Below are 26,277 nucleotides of genomic sequence, written 5' to 3'. Positions count from 1 at the left end.
CTAGATCTATCAACTACACTTTCTCTCACTGGACGACATGCTGCACTGTTTACTGTCTATGCGCATGCGTCTGAAGACTGAAAGGAGGAGACTCGATATTTTTTGTATAGGCCATCAAAAAGTATTAATTTTTACGTTAAAACGATAATTTTTAACTTTAGATAAGTGTTATTTTCGCAAAGTTCATACTTTCAACAATGCAACAAAAATTGAGAAAGCGCTAGGAAAATTGTCATTTCATGATTTTTGCGTAAAATGAGCTGTAGTGTCTCTTTATTAAGATTTAGTGCATTTTAACTGTATATGAACCTTTGACCCAGGTGCCATATTTTTTACAACTTGGGTAGAGGACCCCATAACTATGCACAGGTTTTCTTATACATATGTGGGAGGAGAGAAGATTTTATAAAATTTAAGACACGACTGATTCTACGTAATCTCAAAGATATCGATGTAAGAGGTACATTATATTCGGAGTCTTTATAACACTCTTCCAAGAAGAATTCGCAGTGTGTTACGTACCCGAGGCCATATTACAAAGTACTAACTCCTCTTGGTAAGTGAATTTTCTGTTATTGATACAAAACAGGCGCTTAGAATATTTCAGGTGTTATTGCGGTTGACATGACGGTCGGCCATTTTGCGAACTCATTTATGTCGTACTATACTGTACTTCATGTGCGTTTCTTGTGAGAAGAGCTTTCCAACGATACCAGATTTGTTGACCTTGTGATCTTAACATTGAACCTTTTGTATATGAATATAATTTTTTTGTGAGACATAAACACCATATGCAGGTAATAATAGAATATTGCTACATAAATATAGAAAGTTGACGATGGAGAAGCTGAAGTCATTCCATATGTTTCAAAGTTGAGTTGTCAATTTGCCACTCACAATATGCCCAGCTCCTGTTTTGTATTCTTTATGTAAGTTATAAGATTGATCGATGTTCGTTATCTCCACCTTTCATCTAGATATTCAATTAAATATCCAAATATGAAGCAGATATGGGAGACACTGTGGTGGGTGTTTGTTTTTTTTTGTTGTTTTTTTTTTACTTCGAGTTCACTAGAATTTGTCAAAATATTTTATGAACATTTTCATTCGATGAAAAGTCGTCGATATATGCAAGTATTGAATTGAAGGCCACAGCTATATTTTTAGTAATTTTTTCTTCTCATGTAGAAGCTAATTTTGAATAAATTCTGTTTCATAAAAATATAAAAACAAGTCTACAAATAAAGGAGCACAATTTGTGCCCATGGGAATGATCCCCAAAGACCACGTAGATATTTTCAATGATAAACTCTATATAGCAACTTCAAAGTACTTCAGTGTAGAACCAGAGTGGAGTTTAACAAAACAGTCTCTCTCTCTTTTTTCTCTCTCTCTCTCAACAAATTAAGAGGTATAGGGGATATCTAAATGTCTGTAAAATAATTTTCCACATCATTTATAATCGAATTATATTAATGCATATTACCGTACAGCGTTTTTTGGTTTGTTTGTTTGGGGTTTTTTTTTGGGGGGGGGGGTGTGTTACCGCGGGGTGATATCCTTGGCTCAGGCGCCGATGCTTTCCGGTAAAATTTCACTTGCCAAATATACACCCAAATGCGATTTCAATATTTGCAAGAGAGATAATTCTTCCTTGTCCGTCAAAATTTATTCCGTTAAAAATATTAGAATATCTTTAAGCAATCAAATCGCCAAATTTTAGACCCGCAGAAAAAAAAACCGTCATACGGTGTATATATATATGACTGAACTCAAAATAAAAGACAAACACCAATAGTCCTCCACATCTGCTTCATACTTAGATATTTTATTGAACATAGATATTAACAACTAACTGTATGACAAACGGGATTATTTCAGCTTCTCCATCGTCAACTTTCCCATATCTATATCGCAAGATTCCATTACGCAGTAATAACATTTTCATTATTATCATTCTCATTCACTAGTAATATTCAGTCAATTTCACCCTCTGATACAAGGACCCGTGGGGATCGGGTTAGAATAGGTCCTCATACCCCTTACTTGTCGTAAAAGGCGACTAATTCAAAAGGGACAGTCCTTCGGATGAGATCGCAAAAACCGAGGTTTTGCAAATGGTGTTTACATCTCTCAACTGATTCGGTACGCAAGAGCTTGTTCTGCATGTGATAAGTTTTACAGGTATAGGAAGTAAAACACCACACACAAGAGTTACTGGATAGTGGAATAATCTCTCTTTGTAAAACTTTGTGCTCAGTATTTCATTTACAGCATAATTCTAAATCTTACTCAAGTAAACTTAAACGCAGTACAGAGAATCTCTTCAAAAAGGCAACTCCAAGCTGAACAAGTTTTCTCTCTTTACTTGACACAACATAATTCAGCTAATATGTCTTCTTTTTCCAACAGACTTCCATGCATACTGTCCAACTTCAATAAAATTTCTTCAACAGAAGTACCGACACTTTGTTTCAAAACTAATTCAGCCGCTTTCCCTTTCACAGATTGCCTGAAGTAGTGTTTCCTTTAGATGAGACTCCACAGGTCTTTACGAAGAGCGTGATTTTCCATCACCTGAGAATGTGGGAGCTTTGAAATAGTCATATCCGACCAGTGGTGCTGCTGCTGCCATTGCATCTTTCTCCGACCAGCGGTGCTGCTGCTGCCATTGCATCTTTCTCCGACCAGCGCATTCTCTACCCAGAGTTCCGTGCGCTACTCGCGTAACGCACCCTCTGGTGAGAGAATGCGAACAGCGGTGCTGCTCCCATTGCTTCTTTCTCCAACCAGCTGCTGCCATTGGTTCTTTAAACTTGATCTTAGATTCTATCACAGACTGCTCTTCTTCAGGATTACCAATGCATATTTTCGGTTACAAAATGGTGTCCAACATGAAGCCATTTTGCAACAGGGCGTCATTTGTATTATGAACAACTAAGTCCTGCATTGCGAAATCTTATTACATGTAGATGTTGCAACCCATTTAAGTAGAATTAGAACTCTTGGGTTGGTTTGTTTAAATTTCAATCTAAACCTGCAACCCACATACACATTTAAAGGCATAGGGTCTAAGATATTGGTGAAATTTTGCATGTTCCAAAAAGGTGGCAAAATTTAAGATCATAACTAAAAAATCACAAAAAGTTCATCAGAATGTTTACAAACACATTGGATATGATAGTAATTACAAAATAATTCCCTGTTCTCATTTGCCTAAACTGGTACCCTGTTGACTTCGCATCTCTTATGTTTGTGTGTAGCCACTAATCAGCGGGGTACCAGTTTAATATATTGTCCTCCAGACAAAATTTTTATAAAGGGCTAAAACGTCAAAATGACTTCAATTTCCAAGCGCTGCAGCTATAGATAACTCAAAATTAATACTGCAATTTTGTTTTCTGGAGTTCTTCTTGCAAAATATTGTGATGTCATTTTTTAAACATAGAATTTACCCTAAACTACTGTCCATCTCGCTTCTCTTGAGTACAATAGAAAAGCTCCAATTTTGACAGCGAAATAGAAAATAGATAGTTGGGCAAACACAGACCCCTGGACACACCAGAGGTGGAATCAGGTGCCTAGGAGGAGAAAGCATCCCCTGTCGACCAGTCACACACGACAGAACCCTATCATGATCAGGTAAACAGAGTTATCCGTAGTCAAAATCAGTGTGCCAAGAACGGTCTAATATGAAACATATTATTACTTAAATTCCAACATTATTGAGTTTTGATTTTGTTATTTTAAGCAATGACATCGTGATCAGGCAATGTTTTAAAGGATTCAGGTTCGTTAAGCTCACCTTGGAGTATCTCTTCGACTGCTGGCAGTTGTCCAACCGTAGTGCCTAAATGTATGGTGATATTTCTATCGATGGGGTTAATCATTCGTATGGGAAAACTGTGTCCGGTTTACACCAGAGTTCTTCCATCAATTCCCCGGTCCGAATTAAGATAGGAGCTACAAGGCTCCACCACACCCAATTCCATATCAATTTCATCGTTGTTTGGAACAATTACCTTCCCTATTGTAATGATTTCTGTCATTGAAGGAAGAGACAATGTATCTGTACTGACAATTCTGAAACATCCTATCCTACCTTCAAATTTCTTCCCCAAGCGCAAGGGTCTTGTCTTGTAGGTTAATCACGCCTTTATTTTTCTGCAAGCAGTCAAGTCCTAAAATTGCATCTACGTTAATGTCCGCCACTAATGCTGTCTGGTAAATAATCTTTCTTCCAAACTTGAATTTGATGAGGGCTTTTCCAAAAATATTCAAAGGAGTGCCTGTAGCTGACACTATGTTTAAATCTGTCTTCTTCAACTATACTTGCTTATCCCGGTTTATGGTGTCAAATATTTTCTTTTAAAGAAGAGTAACAGTCGCTCCTGTATCAATGGGATTGCCTGAACGTATGTCATAATGAATAATCCGCCTTTTCTCTGTTCTCTTTCGTGGTCTATGCTTTAGCTTGTCAACATCGTTTTGAAGATTCTCATGCATGTCTTTCATAGACCTGACCACTTCTTCAAGAGTGTTCAAACTACTTCCATCTGACTTTTGTTCATTGCCTGCTGTTTCCTGAACACGACCGTCGCTGTGTTTTGTGCGTTCAGCACAGATGAACGCATTTAGCTCAACAGCATGCTGTATGGCATTAGTTACATTTACAGTGCTGCGCGACTCGACTGCCACGCCCCTCTGTACAATAAATTCCATACAAACAAAAGGAAGCAGGTAAATGTCTTGTGTCATGAATATTCATAACATCATTGCAAAAATTGCACGCGATGTGACGTCATAAGTCTGGGATTGATAAAAGACTCGACGTGGAGATTGGTGGCACTGACTTTTTAAGAGTTTCAAAATGACTTGGATGACATGATGTTGCCTCGAATATGCATGGTATTATGGATTTATAATGAAAATAGATTGGGCACAATAAGTACATGTGTGTCGCAGACTTTATCTACATATAACATGTGCTTTTTGCAGTTGAGAATCAATACCATTGTAGTACAGAAGCCATTGATGTGTGAGTGGCGGATTGAGAGTCCCCCCCCCCCTCTTTTCGCCACAAATTTAAAAGGCGCATGGCATATATAGATGATAAGGATGAAAACATTTAAACCCTGAGCAGAACATATTGAAATCAGAAGTGATGAGAGTAAAACTTCAGATTTGGGACCCAAAATGGTTTTTTGGCTAATTAATATGCCCCCCCCCCTTTCGAAATTCCTGGATCCGCCACTTTGTGTGTTATTTGAACACATCAATATGCTTAATTTATTTATTGATTGCATTTCTTGTGTTTTCATCATTGATAAATGTTACAAAATTGTTGTTATCTAGCTATGTGTATAGTTTGGAAGTTATAGTACGGTTTCGTGGAAATTATTGTACAGTTAACCTCCGCCCCCTGGAAGTTATTGCACGCTGGATTTCTGCCAAATGTTTCCTGTCTAATTTATCTAAAGTATGGCTAAGATCAAAGGAAGAACTACCGCACCATGACACAATTCAGATTTCCAGGTCTTGATTGTTTTATTCTAAGGCGATTGGTATATTTTGCGAAACGGAACGGAACGAAACCGGCTGTGGGGTACCTTAAGGGGGAATCGACTGCAAATTAAAATAAAAAAAAATAAAAAAATTCTCACATTATCACCAGTGTGAGATCGACTTTACACATGTGAGACAGCCATGTGAGATTTTTCTAAACCCTCTCACGGTCGTCACGTGAGAGCGGAGCTCTCTCTCCTATAGGTAACACGTATATACATGACATTTGTTTAAAAGGAAAATATAGGAAAATAATGAAAAATTAACCATACCTATGGAACTTGAAAATTTTGGTACCGATGGCGTCGATTCGAATATTAGCGCGTGGACATGTATTTCTCCATTTTGAATCTCGTCTACCCTAGTTCACGTCGTTCTGAGATGTTACATAAAATCCGTAAAAGCATGTAAATATTATATTCTTAATCATATATAATCACTCCACGATTAACGCCATATTTGTTGTTATGGTTCAAACGCTATGTTTGTAAATTCGCTTTAAAAAGACGCTGAATATGACGTCACAATGTACTGATTGCGTTATATCCCCCGCGTTCAATATATACAGGAAGATCTCAAAATGTCCAAAATTAGGATACAGCTCCGTCCTCGTGCTAACTTCGGGTTGTTTTTGTCCTGTTTTGGATATAGATACTAATGCCAAAACTTTTTTGCTTCGCCCTCAAACACGGTCACGCCGTAAAACATATTCTATATGTCTCACACTGTTGCGACGTCATTTGATTGTGACGTCATATATTTTCTATGATTTACGTTACACGGTGAAGATTTACGTTACACAGTGAAGTAAAAATATTTTGCATTGTTATCTTTAAATTTTAATGTAATAGAATCTATGGCTTTCTGGTGGACAACCTTGGGTTTTTTAGTTTACACTATAGTGTACACCATTTTCGGGTATGCTCTTTCTGCCTATCTAATTAGTTTTTGCATCGAAGTTCAAATGAGGATTTTGATAATCTAGAATTTTCTGAAAGCTCTTAATTTATGCACTAGACTGTAGTTAAAATGTGAGAAATATAACCCTTCATTATTTACTTGTGTGGGATAGGTAAATTCCACCTCTGGAACAAGATTCGCTGTCTAGGACTCGGCAAAGCCTCATCCAAGACTGCGAATCTTGTCCCCTCGGTGGAATTTACCTATCCCACACTCGTGCGAATGAGGGATTCTATTAATCTCACTTGGCTGTCTTACATGGGTAAAGGAGATCTTACATTGGTGATAATGTGAGAAATGTTGGTACTAAAAGAGAAGTGTCGAAGGAACTTGTAAACATGTGTAACATGAAAGCCCTAGCGCTCGTGAAAAAGATGCAAAAGGTTTTTTCCCGGACAAACAGATCGATCGACAGACGCGGGACAAACCAAAAAGTATAATTATACAAAGGAGGAAGAAAAAACAACAACAAACCAACAAACCTCGCAATGTGAAAGCCCGAGTTTCACAACATCGGGTTAGATATTCAAACGCTACCGATATGGTAAAGTGAAAGTAGTTTGCATTGTAAAATTTTTGCTGTTACTGGTCTCGTTTTCTACTGATGAGTAATTCAGATGAGATCAGCCGTGGATATTAGACGGTGGGTTATCTGGTAATGATCTGACTTACTGGAGGTGGGTCGTACACGTAGCAACACTTCGCCACGAGTTACGTCCCTTTGCGGGGTCAGCCAAAGGTCAGTCGGACGTTGTTACTTTCAATTTTAGCCAATTACCAAGTTTTCATACAAGTGAATGAGTTGCCCCAATCTGGGGCATTATTGTAGTTGACTGCAATTGATGGGAAAATAACAGTTGTCAAAGCTACAGATAGGAAAATTACAAAGGCCAACATAGGGAAATATGATTGGCGGACAAGGGACGTAACTTGCGCGAAGTGTTGATACATTCAACGATGCATTCGGATTCCTTAGAGCGATGATGGTAAAGAAAGGCTTGCTACCGTTTTGGAGGAAAATATTGTAAACTATACTATATTTTGGTATTGTTTACAATATCTGTTTTAATGGAAGCAAACCCCAGTGTTCCACAGACTCTTCAAGGGATTGCATCGCCTTAATTTTTGTTTTCTTTCTTCTTTTTTTTATGTTTTCGTTCCTTGCTTCTAATATAGTTTGCATTGCTGCTGCTATCACAGAGCTCATCTTCCGGATTGTGGAAAATAAAATAAAGAAATATAAATTATTCATATTTTTATTGATATATTATTTTACAAAGTCCGGAAGACGAGCCCCCCTGTGACTGCAACATCCGGACTCTTTGTAAATTTACAGACTTTGATAACCTCAGACCACTCGTAAATTTACAATATTTCAATAGTAAATTTAGTATACGTACTGCTCATATTTAAGGTTATAATTTAAATGACTGATCATAAGAATTTTAGTACGTGGTGTCCTGGTTTTCAGGTTTAATCTTTTGAAATTATTAATCTTTTATAAAATGGTTAAATTTCCTTAATTGGTAGGTTTTCATTCATCCAATAGTTAATATTATTCAAACCACATCCGCGACAGGTGACAGCACATTGCAAATTTTCAAAAACCATTATTGGTCCACGTCATGACCAAGATTTTCCCCGCTGAAGTATTGAATGGGATTAATTTTACCAGATGTTTTATATAATCCATTTATAAATATATATACATGTAAATTAAGTGACTCAGAGATAAATTTCAACAGGCTTTTTAGAAAACTCGATTATAAATGTATCAACATCAGAATGAGTTTAACACATTGATCAATATGTTCAGAATGTAAGTGAGACAATGCATGTAAATGTCTATATAATTTCCCCAACAGATAAATATTGATCAGGAAAATACAATCTTCATGAACAAAGTATTTGTCTACGGGACGCTAAAAAATGGACAGCCCAATTTCTTCCGCTTGATGGATCCTGATTCTGGTTCGGCAACATTTGTCAATGAAGGGCGAACTGTCGACAAGTATCCTCTGGTGATTGAGAGGTCGTGGAATCTGCCCTGTCTCCTAAACGAACCAGGAACTGGAATGGTAGATATCAGAGGGGTATTGAAATGGTGCTAAAAATTCTCACTCGATCAGACTGTTGAAAAAGTTGTGCATGGTGAATCTTTTTAGACATGTAGTACTGCAGTGAAGAATATCAGTATGTTATTCATAGGGAAGTGGCTTTCACAAAATATATCATTTAAAGCCCATCTGTAGAGATCAAATTATAATACTAGTATGTGTAAAATAGCATTGAGTGTATCCATAGGTACATGCTTTCTGTTTTGTAGAATGTCAAAGGTGAAATTTATGATGTGGATGAAAAGAAAATGAAGTTTCTGGATTACTTTGAAGACCATCCAGACATGTACAGAAGAACTCTCATTTCAGTGGAACATAAAAGTTCTGTTAAAACTCAACCCAATGTTCCAGATTCTCACACAGGTACTCCAAATTCCCAAGAAAACCAACCGAGCACTCATTCTTGTACAGTTGCTCCAAATTCCCAAGCAAGCCAACCGAGCTCTCGTTCTGAGTGCTGGTGCTATTTTTATAATCATGATGGGTCTCTCTCTGAACTTCCTCACATGGATAATTATGATTCTAAAGGGAATCATGGATTAGAGTATGACAGAAGTGTGGATGTGGAATTTGATAATTGAAATCCTGATATTTCATTGGTTCAAAGATGAAGAGCTCATGTACGATTTCTTTATTTTGTATTTCGTGTGATGATATATTTTCATTCTTTAAACATCTGTATGCGCTAAACTGGGTTAAATGTGAGGGAAAATAATCCTTCATTATTTACTTGTGTGGGATTGGGAAATCCCACCTCTGGAAGAAGATTCGCTGTCTAGGACTCAACAAAGCATCATCCTAGACTGAGAATATTGTCCCTCCGATGGAATTCCCTATCTCACACTCGTACTAAAGAAGGATCCTATGGATTTTACTACATTAAAATCAGGTGGAGTAACCTTAATAAAGCACGTTTCTGCGGTTATATTGTTTCATTTCTCCCAATAATTGATACAAACATGCATTTTATCTGCACATATTCAAAGCTTCCGCTTCACATATCGTCAATGAGCTATCTAGTCACGTGATCAGTCATGACGTCATGCGTGTCAATTGCTAATTCAGCAGCTATGTATTATGTGTGTGTTCGAATAGATTCTATTGAAAGTCGTTAATTATACCAAATGGATAGTTAATCTTCCGACATCGATGACATCCCGTTAGTATTTAAGAACCAGCCATACATGTTTGAACCTTGCTGCCGCTGCGTCAAATTTTAAGAGAAAGTCCGTCAACAAATATTGATATTACGACATTGACAGACTCGGACGGAGATCCCGGTCATAGATTGATTGAATATTGTTTTATGTCCCTCTTGAGAATATTTCACTCATATGGAGACGTCACCACTGCCGGCGAAGGGCTGCAAAATTTAGGCCTATGATCGGCGCTTATGACCATTGAGCAGGGAGGAATCTTTATCTTGCCACACCTGCTGTGACACGTGACCTCGGTTTTTTCGGTCTCATCCGAAGGACCGCCCCATTTAGTCGCCTCTTACGACAAGCAAGGGGGTACTGAGGATCTATTCTAACCCGGATCCCCATGGGATCCCGGTCATAGAAAGAGTTGAACGTTTTGGTAAATATATATCTTATCATATAATGACACTTTTCGTTCGCAAACATTTTGTGTTCCCTTGTAGATCATAACATTCTTTTTAAAACATTTGAGATTCGTACATATAGAATACAATATGCATTAGCCAATCAAAATTAAAATCAGTTCTCTAACCGATGCACTGGAGAAGTTGAAGGAAACTGCAAATTTACCGATATCGACTTCATTTACGACTTTTTTTTTCAATTTACAAGACTACCAGATTTTAAAATTATTACCAATCTGAAAATCCATCGACTTCTTAAATCGTATAGTGTGGGGAGGGAGATAGAGTGGGGGGGGGGGGGGGGGGAGGGACTTACTATTTAATACTTGGGCCCAATAGTCATAACCTCTAACTTAATTATAATCGTCCCACTCACTACTATTTAAAAAGAATTGTACTTAAGGGGGGGGGGGGGCTGTTACCCATTATATAGTTATAATTTTTTTCACTACGTTGGCACGCAGCATCATTTTAAACAAAACCGCCGTATTTCAAAATAAGGCCTAACTATATAGGATTTTTTTCGACTTTGAATTTTAATCGGAGGAGGGGTAGTCATTTCATACATGTTGTCAATGCTAAAAAAACTTCAAGCATAAGGGGGGGGGGGGGGGCTGTAAACCAATATATCGTTGCATATGAAATCAAATGTGCATAGGCCTATATATATAAAAAAGTGTATGCTACACAGAAATTTCTGTGGTTGCCAGACCCACGGCGACTTCGGTTACCTTAATACCTAAGGTAAGCTATAACTGTTCTCGAAGTCAGTCTCTGATTATGTCTAGTCTGAAGGACAATGAGCCTATTTGTATAAACAGAAATGTCGATATCATGAATTAAATGGGTTACAATGCAATATGTAGGTTTGTCATTGAACGTGGTTTTCCATTGCTTTAAAGTAGTTCTAAGTTTACAACATTTCTTCAACATGCCTCGTTGGTAAAGGTAAAGAAACTCTAGAAGAAAAAAAATATTGATGAAAATTGAAAACACTATTTGTTAAATTTTTTTTTTACATCTACAAATAAAACCTTTAAAAAATATGTCAGTTAGAAAAGAGATACACCGTATATATTGAAGAAATGTATTATAAAAATAAATTGAAACGAAATGACAACATTTTAGATATAATCACTATTTTTAACCTAGAGAAATAAGAAACTATCCCGATAAAAATCACTAAAGTAATCATATGTTATACTAGTTTCCTTTATAAATTTGTTTAATCTGTAAACCATTTGACTTGAAGGTCCCGAATGTAGTTTTCTGATTACAATGTCCTGAATCTCTGAGGCTGATTTTTTGCTTTTTAGGTCACCTGAGTAAACTCAGGTGACCTATTGCAATCGGTTGTCGTCGTCCGTTAACAATTGAACATTTTTAACTTCTTCTTGATAACTACCAGTCCAATTCTTTTCAAATTTGGTATGAAGTATCTTTGGGACAAGGGGGGCATCAGTTGTAAATTTCAGGTTTCCAGCACCCCTGGGGCCTTAGGGGCGGGGCAAAAATTGACAAATTTTCAAAACTCTTCTCAAGAACCGCACATGTGTAAGAAAAACTAAATGCATGGTGATGGAGAGCAGGAAGGTCTCTACCAAAATTGTAAATTTCATGATCCCCCGGGTAGAGGTTCTGACCCCAGGGCGGGGCCAAACTTGGTATATAGTGCTTATGTGTAAAACACTTAAATAACATCTTCTTTAGTGCTTTTGATACTATATTGAAACTAAATAAATATTTAGAAAGAGCAGGTAGTCCTTTACCAAAATTGTAATTTTGATGATCCCAGGGGTAGGGGTTTTGGTATCAGGGTGGGGCCAAAATGGTCAGTTGTTAAATGTGTGAACAATAGACATTTTTAACTTCTTCATGATAACTATCATTCCAATTCTTTCCATATTTGGTATGAAGCATCTTTGGAACAAGGGGAACATAAATTGTAAATTTCAGGATTCCTGGAGCCTTAGGGGCGGGGCAAAAACTGCCCAAAATTGACCAATTTTCAATATCTTCCCAAGAACCGCACACGTGTAAGAAAAATTAAATGCATGGTGATGGAAAGCTGCAGGAAGACCTCTACCAAAATCGTAAATTTCATGATCCCTGGGATAGGGATTCTGAACCTAGGGTGAGGCCAAACTTGTTATATAGTGTATATATGTGTAAAACACTTAAAGAACATCTTCTTTAGTGCTGTTGATACTAAATTGAAACTAAATGCATAGAGCAGGTAGTCTTTTACCAAAATTGTAAATTTGATGATCCCCAGAGTAAGGATTCTGACCCCAGGGTGGGGCCAAACTTAGTATATAGTATTTATGTGTAAGTTTGTTGATACTGTATAAAATCTAAATGCATACTTACGAATAACAGAAAAGGATGTACAAAAAATGGTGAATTTCAATCAAAACCCAGGGTTATGACTTAAGGAGAGTCCAAATTAGTAATATGTTTTGATGTTTTAATGTTAATACACCTATTATTTAAAGGTATAGGGTGTATCTTTTATCTCAAAAATGACATCACAATATTTTGCAAGAAGAACTCCAACAAAAAAAACAAACAAACAACCCCCCCCCCCCAAATAAACCCAACAAATTTGTAGTATTAATTATGAGTTATCTATAGCTGCACCACTTTGAAATTCAAGTCATTTTGACGTTTAGCACTTTATAAAATGTTTGTCTGGAGGACAAGATATCAAACTGGTACCCCGCTGATTGGTGGCTACACACAAACATAAGAGATGCGAAGCCAACAGGGTACCAGTTTAGGCAAATGAGAACAGGGAATTATTTTGTAATTACTTTCGGATCCAATGAGTTTGTAAACATTCTGAGGAACATTTTGTGATTTTCTAGTTATGATCTTTAATTTCGCTACCTTTTTGGAATATGCAAAATTTTACCAATATCTTGGACCCTATGCCTTTAAAGCCTTTCATCAGTGTATGCACAAAAAGTGTGTGTCCTATCTAATAAATATATGTATGATTAAACACCATTTTTACTTCATTTTAAAAATCTCTACATATAGTTCTTCATAATTGTCTCTTCTTGAGACAGTGATTCAAGCTCCCGAGAAACTTTTGTTTATTTTGCCATGTTTGTTTGGTTATTTGTCTATAGTAAAGTTGACTTGTGGGGATCCGGGTTAGACTAGGTCCTTTCTTGTCGTAAGAGGCGAATAAATCGGGCGGTCTTTCGGGTGAGACCGCAAACACCGAGGTCCCATGTCACAGCAGGAGTGACACGATAAAGATGCCTCCCTGCTCAATGGCCATAAGTGCCGAGCATAGGCCTAAATTTTGCAGCCCTTCACCGGCAGTGGTAACGTCTCCATATGAGTGAAATATTCCCGAGAGGGACGTTAAACAATATTCAACCAATCAATCAATCTAGTGAAGTTACAAATCTCATTATTTTCATCCAATTTTTTTCTTTTTGTTAAATTGTTGTTTAAAGTGCTATATTTTGCATATATTTTTTTAAATTATTGTTTTACTGAATTGTTGTCTCATGTACTTACAAGTATTTTGCACATCTCAGTATTCTCTATAAAAGGTGAAGATAACAAACAAGTGATCAATCTCATAACTCCTGTAAGCAATACAAAATAGAGAGTTGGGCAAACACGAACCCCTGGACATACCAGAGGTTGGATCAGATGCCTAGGAGGAGTAAGCATCCCCTGTCGACCGGTAAAACCCTCCGTGAGCCCTATATCTTGATCAGGTAAACGGAGTTATCCGTAGTCAAAATCAGTGTGCCAAGAACAGCCCAACACTTGGTATGAAACATTAGACAGCATTTTACCCAATGATAGGTTGTAATGGCAAACTATCAAATTATCAAAGATGTGTTTAGACTTTAGTTAAATTCTGGTAGATCTGTATCTTTCAAGTTATGACCAAAATTATATACCATTTTTATTTTCTATGATTGAAATCCATACTCCATCAAAACTTACATGTAATTTTTTGCAATTTTATTCACAGCTGAGTGAATACTTCTTTTGTGATTTTTAATTACATATTTTGATATTTCAAAAAATTCAAAGGTCCAGTATTTCATTGCAAATTGTCTCTAGTAGGCCTATCTTCAGCTTGGACATTTAAAGCATGCACACAGTTGAATTAAAAGTTTGAAATACTTCATAATTTTTGTAAAATGATACATTTGCCCAAAAATATAGCTGTCCTATCAGTGTTGAAAATAAAAAAAAGTTGGAGTCCTATCAGTATGGTTACAAGTCAAAATAAATGTGTGTCCTATGGCATTTTGCACCGGTCCCAACTCCCCAATTTAAAAAAAAAAATATTGACCGGTCCCTTACATTGGAATATTGCATCAAATCACAACGAAAGGACTCCAGAGTATCTTATTTACAAACAAGGTGCCCTTTTTATCATTCCGGGATAAATCACAAAAATTGAATTCAAAATACTTCAGAGCGTATCACTTTTTCGATAGTGAAATCATACGCAGTACTCAAATCCCGTAGGGAGCCCTCCAATATTTATTATTAACATATTCAGGGTTATTAGTTGACATCCGGTAAAGCACATGCTTTCTCGCGGACTTTTTGATGCTTGGCACATGCATGCATCAAGCATATTATGCTGATATTTGGAAAGCTCAAGATACCTTTAGCACACATGTCTTTGAAAAGTTTAGAGGTAGGTAATAAATGATGTACATGTTTGTAAGATGTGTGGATCCAGGCTATGTCAGCCTCTTCTTTCAAATTGGAGGCATCAAAGGGAAAGAAATATTTTAAAGATAGATTACAGAAGAAAAAATATATTTTGATACCTTTATGAAGCAATTTGGACTAACATGAACAATAATGTTGTCAGTGCTGTGATGCTTAATTCAAGAACGCATTGAATTTGATACGCTTGTGGAAAAAGCGAGACAACTCTTGTGTTGCTATTTTAGCAATCAACAAAGCACTGTCACACACTGTACGAAGTTAAAACTATAACAAGGTTTCAAATATCGATTGTCAGTAGAGGGAGAACAATAATAATAAAAAAAGGAGACGAGAATATTACTAGATTTAGCATGTTTAGTGCATACATGTACCATTGCTATTTCATATAAATAATTATTGTTTAAAAAATGTACATGCATGCCTCCAAAGGCTTAAATTCGTGAAATAAATCTAATTTTTATAATGCAATGAATTGCAATTGATCACTAAACTGCAATTTAGGAAACCCTGGTACAGTACTTGATAATCTAAGTTAATTATATTTGACATCCAGTGCAGGATTGTAAATGTAAATACAATGTAATCTGGTAACAAATGAATAGAAGACACCAAGGGATGGTGCTTAATTTAAAATAATCTTATTAGATATCATAATGAGTCCAGACATTCTTCCTGTGTCTTAAATGCAATTTATTTAGCTCTGTATAAACTTATAAAGCACTATAAATCATATAACAGAAACAAGAACTTTTAAATTTGTTAAATTCGAACCCCAGTGATATAATTGCCTGTTGTTGTAAGTGTCCTCCACTTTTCATCTCTTGCATTCCTTGTTGATCATTTCCCAAAATTTGAAATTAGCAATTTTGTGTAATAATGCAATCAAAGAAATTTAACAATTTAACAGAATCACTGTAATACTACAAGCACACAGGGTATATCAATGTTGAAATGAATCAGATTTATACAGTTCTGTAGCACGTAAATAGAATAGAATAGATTTATTTGCCAATCATGGTCCCACTAAGGGGCATAGCATGGATACAAAAAATGAGCATGATTTGTAAACATCCATGAGGACAAGAAAAGTCACATCAATAGAAACAATATACAAACATATAAAAAATACTACATAGTCTATATTGTAGGTGAGGCAAAGTTGATGAGTATAATTTGATTATCTCTCTTCTTACACCAGGAAAGCTATATATATATATATATATATATATATATATATATATATATATATATATGTCAGACAATTATCCTGTAATTATATTCCCAATCTACAAAAGATATCAAGGGACAGTGCTTTAGGATATATTCATGTCTCAGTAAGTGCAACTATTCTGACAGCATCCTCCTCATATTTAATGTATATATCGGCAATTAAAGATATATTGGATGATTGGCAGTCACTCCCCCCCCCCCCCCCCCCCCCCCCCCCCTCACCACCACCACTATTGCTAACAGTGGTTGTGAATGAGAAGAATGTAAGCTTGAAAATTGAAAACATTACAAATGAAGTATGACCATTAACAGTAAAACACTACTCCCATCCCGGACGCGACAGACCTAAGTCGTTAAAATAGGTAGTGACAGTTCCATCGCCAAATGTCACGGGTCCTCAGAGATTACCTTAAAAATGGATTCCCCGTGTCACAGTAGGTGTGGCACGCTATAGAACCCTCACTGCTCAATGGCCATAAGCGCCGAGCATATGCTTAAATTTGAAGCCCATCACCGATCTTGGTGACGTCTCCATCTTATTGAGTGAAAAATTCTCGAGCGAGAGGTTAAGCAAGATACAATCAACCACCTACCCCCACCCCCTCGATGAAGTTTGGGGGAAAAAAATTTTGAGTCATGCACAGCAGAACACTCTGCCCCCACTAACCCCCAAGGTTTGTGAGTTTGTTTTATTTTTAAACGATTTGTTTCCCTTATTTTTGCTTGTCAAGATTTTTTGAGTTGGGATTTAGACAACTTTCAATTCTTCTGTCAGCTGTCCTCAAAAAATTATTTGTATGTGCCCATCTCTCTGACCTCTCATTGAAATACACTAAAATTCTGGCTGAGTCTAGACTCCGCCTGCTACGTTCTGATTGGAGGATATTCAGTCAAAACAATTTATCGAAACTTTTCGTGAGAAAAAAAAACAACCTCGCACTTAGAGTATTTCACAGTATTTTAGTTAATAAAGAAAGAAAGAAAATTGATTTATTCCCACAACTCGTAGTAGAAGCAAGAACCAAGATTGTATGAAAAATTTGTAAATGAAAAGAAAGATATGATAAAAAGAAAACCATGTACATGATAAAAGAAGAAAAGTATCACCAGTGAATCTCAAAGCTGGTTGGGGGACTATAAGAGAACAAGTTTATCACATGTTTACTCCTTTATATAGTGGATATTGCCTATTACATTAATTTTAATTATTACACTACGTTTTCCTACACCGTTTTTAACGTCACAAACAAACGTCGATTTTATGTCGTTTGTTTACAAAATGTCAGGAGGCAAAATTCCCAACAATACAACATAAAAGAATAATAGGGGTGGGGGGTGGGGTGTGTGTGTGTTAACATATGTGATAAAAAGAATCTCCCATGGTTTGTGGTTTGGTAATAACCCATTGTGTGTCTCCTGTCCCCTTGCCAAGGTTCAAGGATAGAAAACACACAATCCTATTAAACCACAAACCATGGGAGCTCCTATACATTATAACACTGATTGCCCATACTGTGTTGAAGAGTCAGAAATAGGATTTTTGTCATGATATATCCAAGCTCAACAATTTTTAAATCTATTTTACATATAGGGATTAATTTATTTGGTTGATGTTTAATGAAGACAAACCAGTAATTGTTGAATTGAGTGAATACTTTCAGAAAAAGAGATGGTGCTAAAACTGCAAAAATCCTTTTAGTTTAACACTGGTATAACACTGAATTATCCATTTACTTTTGTATACAATCGATTTGCAAATCATGTTATTGTTTCACCATTATGCTACATCTATACATGTAGTTTGTAGTTGTTAATGTTGTGAACCTTTCTGAAATTTCTTTTTTTTTGCCGTTATGCCATGGCTGGGCCCTGAAAATTGGAATAATCTGAAGGATTACATCGTCATAATGGCTGAAAATTTCTTTTAAACCATGGATGGAAATATACATCAGTAATATTTGTGTATTCATTTCAAAAATCATCGCCTAGCAGAGTATAGAGCTCGATCAGTGGGTTAGCACGATGACTATACTGAACTGTAGATCACGGGTTTGAGTCTAGCAGGGGTTTTAATTTTTTTTTTCCAGATTGCTTTCTACTAAAACTATTTTTGACTAAATAAAGTAAATTTTAATAAAGTTTTCAATTTCAAAATATTGTTGTACACATCCTCCACTTTTCATCCATATCAAATTTTTCTGGTGTAGCATATCAAAATATATACATGTAATCATATTGCAAGGTGTCTGTTGTGCTGTAAACCCTGCATTCACCAACAGCTGAGTCCTCCAGGTCTGTTCTGTCAATATTTACCATTTGGTCAATCCAAAGACATTTATACTCCTTTGTCCATTGGGATGAGCCCCCAGTTTAAAGGTCAAGTATATGCTGACCATCTGTCAAAAGTTTGTGTGACTCTCTTTGTCCACACAGATAAGGACCATGTTTTGGCCTGCTGTCATTCAAGAGCCCTTTAATGGCCTAGCTTATACAGGATGTATAGGAGAAGCCAGAAGTCAGAATCATGTTGACAATAGCATCATTAGGGACTATCATTGACCGATAGAAGTTTGTACATTGTAATACATGTACAATGGTAATACATGCAATTAAATACGATTTCATTGCATAGGCCCTTTAAGAAGGTACTCTACATTGTCATAATGGCTGACTTCCTTTTAAAACATATTGATGAAAGTATAAATATCAGCAATATTTGTCTATTCATTTAGAAAATCATCGCCTAGCTGTGTAGCTCAGTAGGTTAGCATGTTGACTGCTGAACTGTAGATCGCGGGTTCGAGTCCAGCATGGGTTTTAAATTATTTTCCAGATTGCTTTCTATTAAAACTGCATTTTTTGAGTAAATAATTTTTAAGTAAATTTGAAAATTTTCAATTTCAAAATAGTGTTGTACATATCCTCCACTTTTCATCCAAATTAAATTTCTATGGTGTAGCATACATCCTCAAAAGCTTTTGGACAATTAAGTCTAGTTATTCAAGATCATATCTCAAAGGTCAAAAGTTATTCAAGAAATATTACTTAAAAGCTTATATCTTTTCAATTATATGAGAGATTTTGATCACACTTTTAATTTATACACAAATCTTGTATATTATATTGAACCCAAGCTTTTTGGACACGGGTTACTCAAGGCCGTATTGAAAAAGTTTAGGTCAATATGCATTCAGGAAATAATTGATTTCATAATATAGTACTGTCTGTCTGAGCTCCAGTGTTTTAATTAATAAATGAATTATAATTATATTTTTACACATCTATCTTGCCTAAGCCCCAAAGCTTTAGACAGGGCTATTTATGGTTATATATCTCAAAGGTCAAGGTCATGCAGTAGCAGTATTAAGTCACAGCTCTGCAGATTGTGAAAATTATAAGATTTGATGATACAGATATAATATAGCTGAGTTTTGCCTATCCTGTATTCCCAATGTGTTATGATGCAAAATTTAAATAAAACTTTATAAGATTACAATGGAAGTCTTCCAGTCCCATGATGTAAAATTCCCACTGTGCTGCCGCTAATTAATTTTCACTTTCCAAATGAGCAGAAAAGCTGCAGGTATTAAAAAGAATTATCTGAATCAGTATCGATTTGTAAATAATATGTCTGGCACTTTTCTGACAAGTGTATCTTATTCTAGGGTCTTGAAAGTTTGATAACACATTTACACAGACATTTAAGTTTTATAAACAATGATTGATTGGCTTCGTGAATAGTGGGGCTCCCTGTTGCAGTTTAATTGTTCTGGTGAATTTGACCCTAAATTTCACGTTTGTGGTTAAAGCTAGACATCTTGCAAAACTTTGCCAAGTAATGTGACCCACTGAAAACCCTGTAGTTTATACAGAATATCCTCAATACAATTTAATCTTCACATTTTTTAGGTTGCATAATTAAGGGTGGGGGGATGATGGTGGTACAAATATGTTGTTATGTTTTTGACTATCTTTTATACTGATTATAATTACTATATACATTTGTGTATTAAATCCATGCTGTTTGTTTTATATGAATGCATGAGATCTGGACAGATATTAGCCAATTTTCCTTATTACATATATCTAGAATGTGCCAATTGTCTTAAAACACCCCCTTAGTAAAATATTAAAAGTACAAAGAAATATGATTCCCAGCAAATGCATTATATGTACCAGAGGAATCAACAGCTGTGAATAGATGTTGCAATGGCAATCTTTTTTTTGACAATCTTTATCTTGAGGTGTTCATGTCCCACAGAGGCCAGTGCAGCCCTCTCTGATTTGTTTACACAATGACAGCCTAATTTAAACACTAATATCCGGCTATCTCTTTTAGTACACAAGGATTTCCTGGAGTTAAAATAACATAGTCCAAGGAAGAAAATAAACCTGCTTATCCAAGAGGTTTCACACAGTTCTGATATTGCAATTTGGAGCACTGAGTCTGTGACAGATTGACAGCTGAGCATCAAAGCACATTGTTAAATTCATAATAGATTCATCCCAATGGAAGAAGAATCCTAAATATGAAAGGTAAATCTTTGTCAGTGGCTTTCGATGACATTTCACGACACTTAGAGGCTTCATTACTGACTGTAGATCACAATAAAGGAATTGTGGGAGATCAGTTCTCTTGAATTTATCTTATTCTGACAGCCTGATTGATTTGCAGCATGTGCATATTTTCTTCTTAACAGAAATGTGGAAAGGAAAATCCAGTATGTATTTATAAAGTGTGTTGATAAAGTTCTGCAGGTCTTATGGTAGTTTTAGTAAGAATTGAAGAAAAAATAAGAGTATTTTGTCATATGAAAAGATGAATGCTACTGAGTTGCAATGCTTATGAGATTGTTTAAAGATTTTCAGTGGAAGTTCAAAGTTTATGTTGTAGGTTGTAAATGCTGTACACTGTACATAGTAAATGCTGTTCTCAGACCACTAGCATGTTCTGTTAGACAGAGCTATAATTTTCAATGGTCTCAAACCTCTGAATTTCAATGAATGTCGTATTAAAACTGAATCCTATATAGCTTGTACCTGTACCTCATGCCTTTTTAGTTAAGATTTGATGTTTTAAAACCCAACTTTGATTTCTGTGCATCGTATACAAAGATTAAATCTTCGTTCTGACAATGGCAGTGAGACATGCAATAGGCAACAGATCTGTGATTATCAGTTGTAAATCGAGACACCTTTTAAAACCTGGACTCCTTTTTATGCATTTTAACAGTGGGGTCTAGATCATCTTAGCCCAGTTTTATGATGTGCTGGATACACAATTCCATTTTGCATAAAACCCTAATATAATTGAATCATTTGCGGATCGATTTAAAGGGTCATGTCACACCAACAGATGCATTTTAACGGCAGATGTCACCAATGAAAATGTAAACTCTCTTTGTGCATATAGTGATTGCAGTGTGAGGGAGCAATTTTAAAATTGAGAGTTCAATGTTAATTGCAAAGTCACCTGTATGCAAGTTATTTTGAAGTAAGTGGCTTTTTTGTTGTAAATTAGATGTCCGTGGTGTAATAGCAATCATGTGCTTCTCAAAATTTTTACAGTGTATAATAATTGAATTCATGAAAGGGGCTGCAGAATATATAAATATTTTGTCGCAGGAAGCACCTGCATGATTGTGCAAGTCTTCTTGCATGTTTGTAGATTTGAACAAGCATAATTAAATGACATGTGCAGATGATTTAATGTGAACTTATTTTATTGTCTAGATGTTATTACAAAAGGATTGAGCACAAGTTCTTAAAACTTAGAATGCCCTCTCCTGATAGTTGATTAAAAGTTAAATTTGTGGTATCTAAAAGAAGACTTGTTGGTTGCATGGAGAAAAAAGTTGAAGATGTGAATGAAGCAGTCACATGACTTGATGGAAGATCATGCAGAATGAGATACATCGGTTATCCGCTAATAATGGATCATGATATACTTAGTACAATGTATTAAAGCAGTGGGATTAAATCTATGTGGATTGAGTTTTTATTTACTCCCATTCATGTGCATCTGGATCAGTCATGAGTTTCAGAACCAAATTTAGTACAATATGATCCTTGCATATATATACTCATTGTGAATCGAACTTAAGTAAAATGACGTGTATGCAACTATATTGAGCTGATCAATACACTTCATTATAAGTTAGAATGTTACGTACGCGTATAAATTGTGATTTACTGAATATCGTAACAATCATGATCGTAATAAAGTCTTAAGGTCAGGGGTATAATGAAGGGAAATAGAAAAACTGATTTTAAAATAATTGAATTAAATGAGAATGAAATATGAAAGCACACCGACCCTAAAAACAATTTTGAAACATTTTTTTGCATTTGGATAGCCATTAAGCTAAATTTTGAGTAACCATCTACCAAATTGAATGTGCTCTTAAAAAGTTTGTAAAGTTCTGAGTACTGATTTGATAAGGTACCTAATATTGTCACACTGGTGTAAGAACTTGGAACATGAATATACACAGTGTCATGACATTACAAGAGAGGTTGTGGAAGGTGAGTGGTTCCTGTTGATGCATGTCTCAGCATTACAGGTGTGGGACAAGGTATTAATCTCGCAGCACCTGGCGGCCTGATCAAACATTCCATGTTTTCTGTATTCAGTGTACACGTTCTGTAAATGTGCAGTAGTATCATTATCTAAACAGTAGTCAGCACTCAAAAAAATAAAATAGTTCCAAATGTGGCTTTTTTTTTTTTTTTTTTTTTTTTTTTATACCTGTGCTCCATTTCAAAGGTGTATAGTCTGGCACTTGCTTAAATTGCCTTTTTAAAGCCACATAGTTTAATGGAGAAAATTTCATCCTGTACATTGTTATTTTTGAATGTTTTTCTACATGGTATGTATTTTATCTATTCTCCATCACTGTTAGCATTTAATTGATTTAATTGTTCAAACTCCGGATATCATATCATCTTCGATTAAAATCTCCAGAAGATTTTAATTGACCTTTTGAAATTTTATTTTAGAAACAATTAAATTGGTAAAGTGATTGTCTATATCAAAACCACTTCTAAAGGTTTAGATGACCTTCGTATTACAGGTTATCTTGCCTTGCAGACGATAACCTGATAATCTGATTAATTATAATTGATTCAAAGATATCGAGTGCCTATCACATTCTGATTCTACACAGTTTATACAGGTTCTAGGAGGGCTGTAAACTGGAGGACCATTGCAATGTATTATGATGGTAGTCGGAGAGATTCTGTAGTGACAGACAATGGGATTGTCTTAGCTGTGCAGGTATGTTATGGAGTTTTCTGTTAAATGTGTGATAGTATTGCAGTTTTAGCAGGTCTGGCCTATTGAACCAGGGCAGGTCAAAGTTTAGAATATACAGGTAATTTAAATTTGGCTCTAAATTGTGCAGGTTTTTGTTCAAAAGTTGTAGTTATTTTTTAGTTTAGGAATTCTGTCTGCTGTTTACTGTACATTTACTAAAGGTAATATTATTCAGTGTGGAAAATAATTTCTTCAAAATTCAACTTTTTGTAGTTGGGTATTATATTCATTTCACAATTATCTAAAACTTTTTTTATAAGAGCAAAACATGAATGAAAATGGTAAAAACAAAAGTTTCCATCTCTCACAAAATTCTGGTGTGTTAAATTTTCCTTGAATTGCCATGTTCTAGACTTTAGTTGCTCTAATGTTATTTTCAACACTTTGAAAAAAAAAATCAGTGTGATTCAATGGATAAATCAAGATTTTTTTCTGACTGAAATGTAATACAAGAGTGTAAAGTAGGAATTTCTTGACCTATGGCTTGCTCATTTAGCAAAAGGCACATTTCAAAGAGCATTGGTGATAGGTATGTATGGGTATTAGTAATCAACCAGGGAGAGGCATCAACCTAAACCTGATTATATTTTTATCTAACCTCAGACCACACCAACACAATTGAGAAAATGAATGAGTTCAGATTTAATAACAAGGTAATTTTAGCTGTGATTAATATTTTTTTTATCCACAATGTGATCTGGATTATCTGCTACCGGTATCTTAAATTGTGGAGCATCCTGCTTAAGGTAGTACTCTACATCGTCATAATGGCTGACTTCCTTTAAAAACATGGATGAAAATATCGATATCAGCAATATTTGGCTTTTCCTTTTCAATTTCAATACCTAGCCGAGTAGCTCAGTAGGTTAGAATACCGACTGCTGACCTGTAGGTCGGAGGTTCGAGTCCAGCAGGGGTTTTAATTTTTTTTCAGATTATCTTCCACTAAAACCGTATTTTTTGACAAAATAAAGTAAATTTGAAAATTTTCAACTTCAAAATATTGTTGTACATATCCTCCACTTTTCATCTACGTCAAATTTCTCTGGTGTAGCACACCTCCTTAAGTGCTACCTATCTCATAGCGTGCTTTGAGCAATCGTCACCTCACCTAGAGGTGACGTGACGGAAGTGGTTTCCCTTGCTTAAGTTTCATTTCAGATGAAAAGATTTCATGTTAAATAACACAGGTAACTATGTAGAAAAATTGCAGGTGACTCATATTTCTGTACAGAGAGTATGGACAATTAGTAAAAGGGTGAATCCTTTTATCACAATACTAGTCCATTCATAAATGTAGGAAACATTAACAGAGGACTCGGTGAAACATATCATATGATAGACTATCATTATTTTAGTGAAACATATCCAATATATCTGATAGACTCAGTGTAATTAACAATTAGCCCCTACATTTTATTATTTGATATGCCATAACAAATAATAAAAATGTAGGTGTTATAATTTTGAACTAGATTGCTGAGTATAGACTGTCATTATTTTAGTGAAATATATCCAATATATCTGATAGAGTATACACAGTCATTATTTTAGTGAAATATATCCAATATATCTGGTAGAGTATACACAGTCATTATTTTAGTGAAATATATCCAATATATCTGGTAGAGTATACACTGTCATTATTTTAGTGAAATATATCCAATATATCTGATAGAGTATACACAGTCATTATTTTAGTGAAATATATCCAATATATATGGTAGAGTATACACAGTCATTATTTTAGTGAAATATATCCAATATATCTGATAGAGTATACACAGTCATTATTTTAGGACACCTAAAGCGTGAGAACTTCTATATATTACCAAAGATTTACAACTTACTATACACAGATTACAATACCTGTGCCGACGTAGGTAAACTGACTGCAGACATGGGATTTTACACCTGACAATACCCTTCCTACTTATAGTACTCTACAAAGAGGTTTATGAATGGCAGGAAGGCGGAATTAAATAAAGCCTTTTAGATGCATCGGTTAATATATACTTGTCTGTCGCTGTTCAGAAAATTAAGTATTTGTGGTCAAACACAATATGCCCTGTAGATTTGGTAGGAATCCTGGCCACGGTGGTATCCTTGAGCTAAATGTTTGACAAGAAGTTTACAAGTCAGGCTAACCTGCAGATTGTCACTCAGGTGCAAAGTTTTAAAGAGGACTGTATCAAAATTACCCCTGTGTAAATTTAAGAAAGTTTATAATCGATGGAATAATTCTGTTGTAATTTTTAGGAGTAGAGAATTGAAATCCAAGAAATGAAAGGCTTCTAGTTCACCTTTATTTATCATGGTGGAGACTCTATGCAGGTAATTTACAGATATTGTATTTTAAGTTTAAAAATTGACATGAATTTGGAATTTTGTTAATAAGAGAAAAACGAGAAGTATTTAAGAGTCTTTAAAATGAGATTAATATATAGAGAGGAAGTGCATTTTTATGCTTAAGGCCCTTAAGGTGACATATTGATGTAGGTCAATTAAGGACACTTTTTTTCTTGTTAACTTATGTCTAAGTAGACTCGGTAATATGATGATAATTCTATGTGGTAGCTATGAGGGGAACATTAGTGTAATGTGTTATATACGGCCAGAGTCGACCACAACAATCGTTTCAATGAGGAGAAACTTCAGATTTTTCCATAAGGTGATATCGAGCATCTATTGAACGTTTTGTAATATCACGGATACATATTCTTTTATTGTGGATAATGGGTGGCCTATCACCATGGTAACAA

At 35.4% G+C, this 26,277-nt stretch overlaps 2 protein-coding genes across 8 annotated transcripts in view; both read left to right on the top strand.

Moving 5' to 3' along the window:
• The first annotated feature begins 7,011 nt into the window (after window positions 1-7,011).
• LOC125665776 (gamma-glutamylaminecyclotransferase-like) lies at window positions 7,012-9,567 on the top strand. 6 transcript variants are annotated; one of them, XM_048898628.2, is made up of 3 exons: window positions 7,012-7,168; window positions 8,391-8,618; window positions 8,852-9,567. In XM_048898628.2, exons 2-3 carry the CDS (start codon window positions 8,421-8,423, stop codon window positions 9,221-9,223), a joined length of 570 nt encoding a protein of 189 aa, XP_048754585.2. In that variant the 5' UTR covers window positions 7,012-7,168; window positions 8,391-8,420; the 3' UTR covers window positions 9,224-9,567. The 6 variants fall into 6 exon arrangements, with proteins under 6 accessions (XP_048754585.2, XP_048754588.2, XP_048754582.2 ...); XM_048898631.2 differs by having other exon boundaries at window positions 7,040-7,180; XM_048898625.2 differs by having other exon boundaries at window positions 7,045-7,511.
• A 5,252-nt stretch (window positions 9,568-14,819) lies between these two features.
• Window positions 14,820-26,277, top strand: part of LOC125665773 (ras-associated and pleckstrin homology domains-containing protein 1-like) — a 77,664-nt gene continuing 66,206 nt past the window's right edge. The window contains exons 1-4 of one of the 2 annotated variants that reach the window (XM_048898621.2): window positions 14,820-14,932; window positions 20,540-20,736; window positions 23,376-23,476; window positions 25,775-25,849. In XM_048898621.2, coding sequence (XP_048754578.2) covers window positions 25,830-25,849 — 20 coding nt within the window. In that variant the 5' untranslated portion in view covers window positions 14,820-14,932; window positions 20,540-20,736; window positions 23,376-23,476; window positions 25,775-25,829. Of the gene's footprint in view, window positions 14,933-20,539; window positions 20,737-23,375; window positions 23,477-25,774; window positions 25,850-26,277 lie in introns of those variants that run through there. The other variant, XM_048898623.2, reaches the window with a different exon arrangement.

Source organism: Ostrea edulis, chromosome 10 (genome assembly GCF_947568905.1).
Source record: "Ostrea edulis chromosome 10, xbOstEdul1.1, whole genome shotgun sequence".
NCBI classification, from domain to species: Eukaryota; Metazoa; Mollusca; class Bivalvia; order Ostreida; family Ostreidae; genus Ostrea; species Ostrea edulis.
Note: the sequence above shows the minus strand (reverse complement) of the source record. Positions and strands in the feature narration are given on the sequence as shown.

What these genes read in the sequence shown, in the direction of transcription:
- LOC125665776 (XM_048898625.2), top strand. An exon ending in GAATGGTAGATATCAGAGGG is followed by an intron (nt 8,619 to 8,851) that starts GTATTGAAATGG and finishes TCTGTTTTGTAG; the next exon opens with AATGTCAAAGGTGAAATTTA.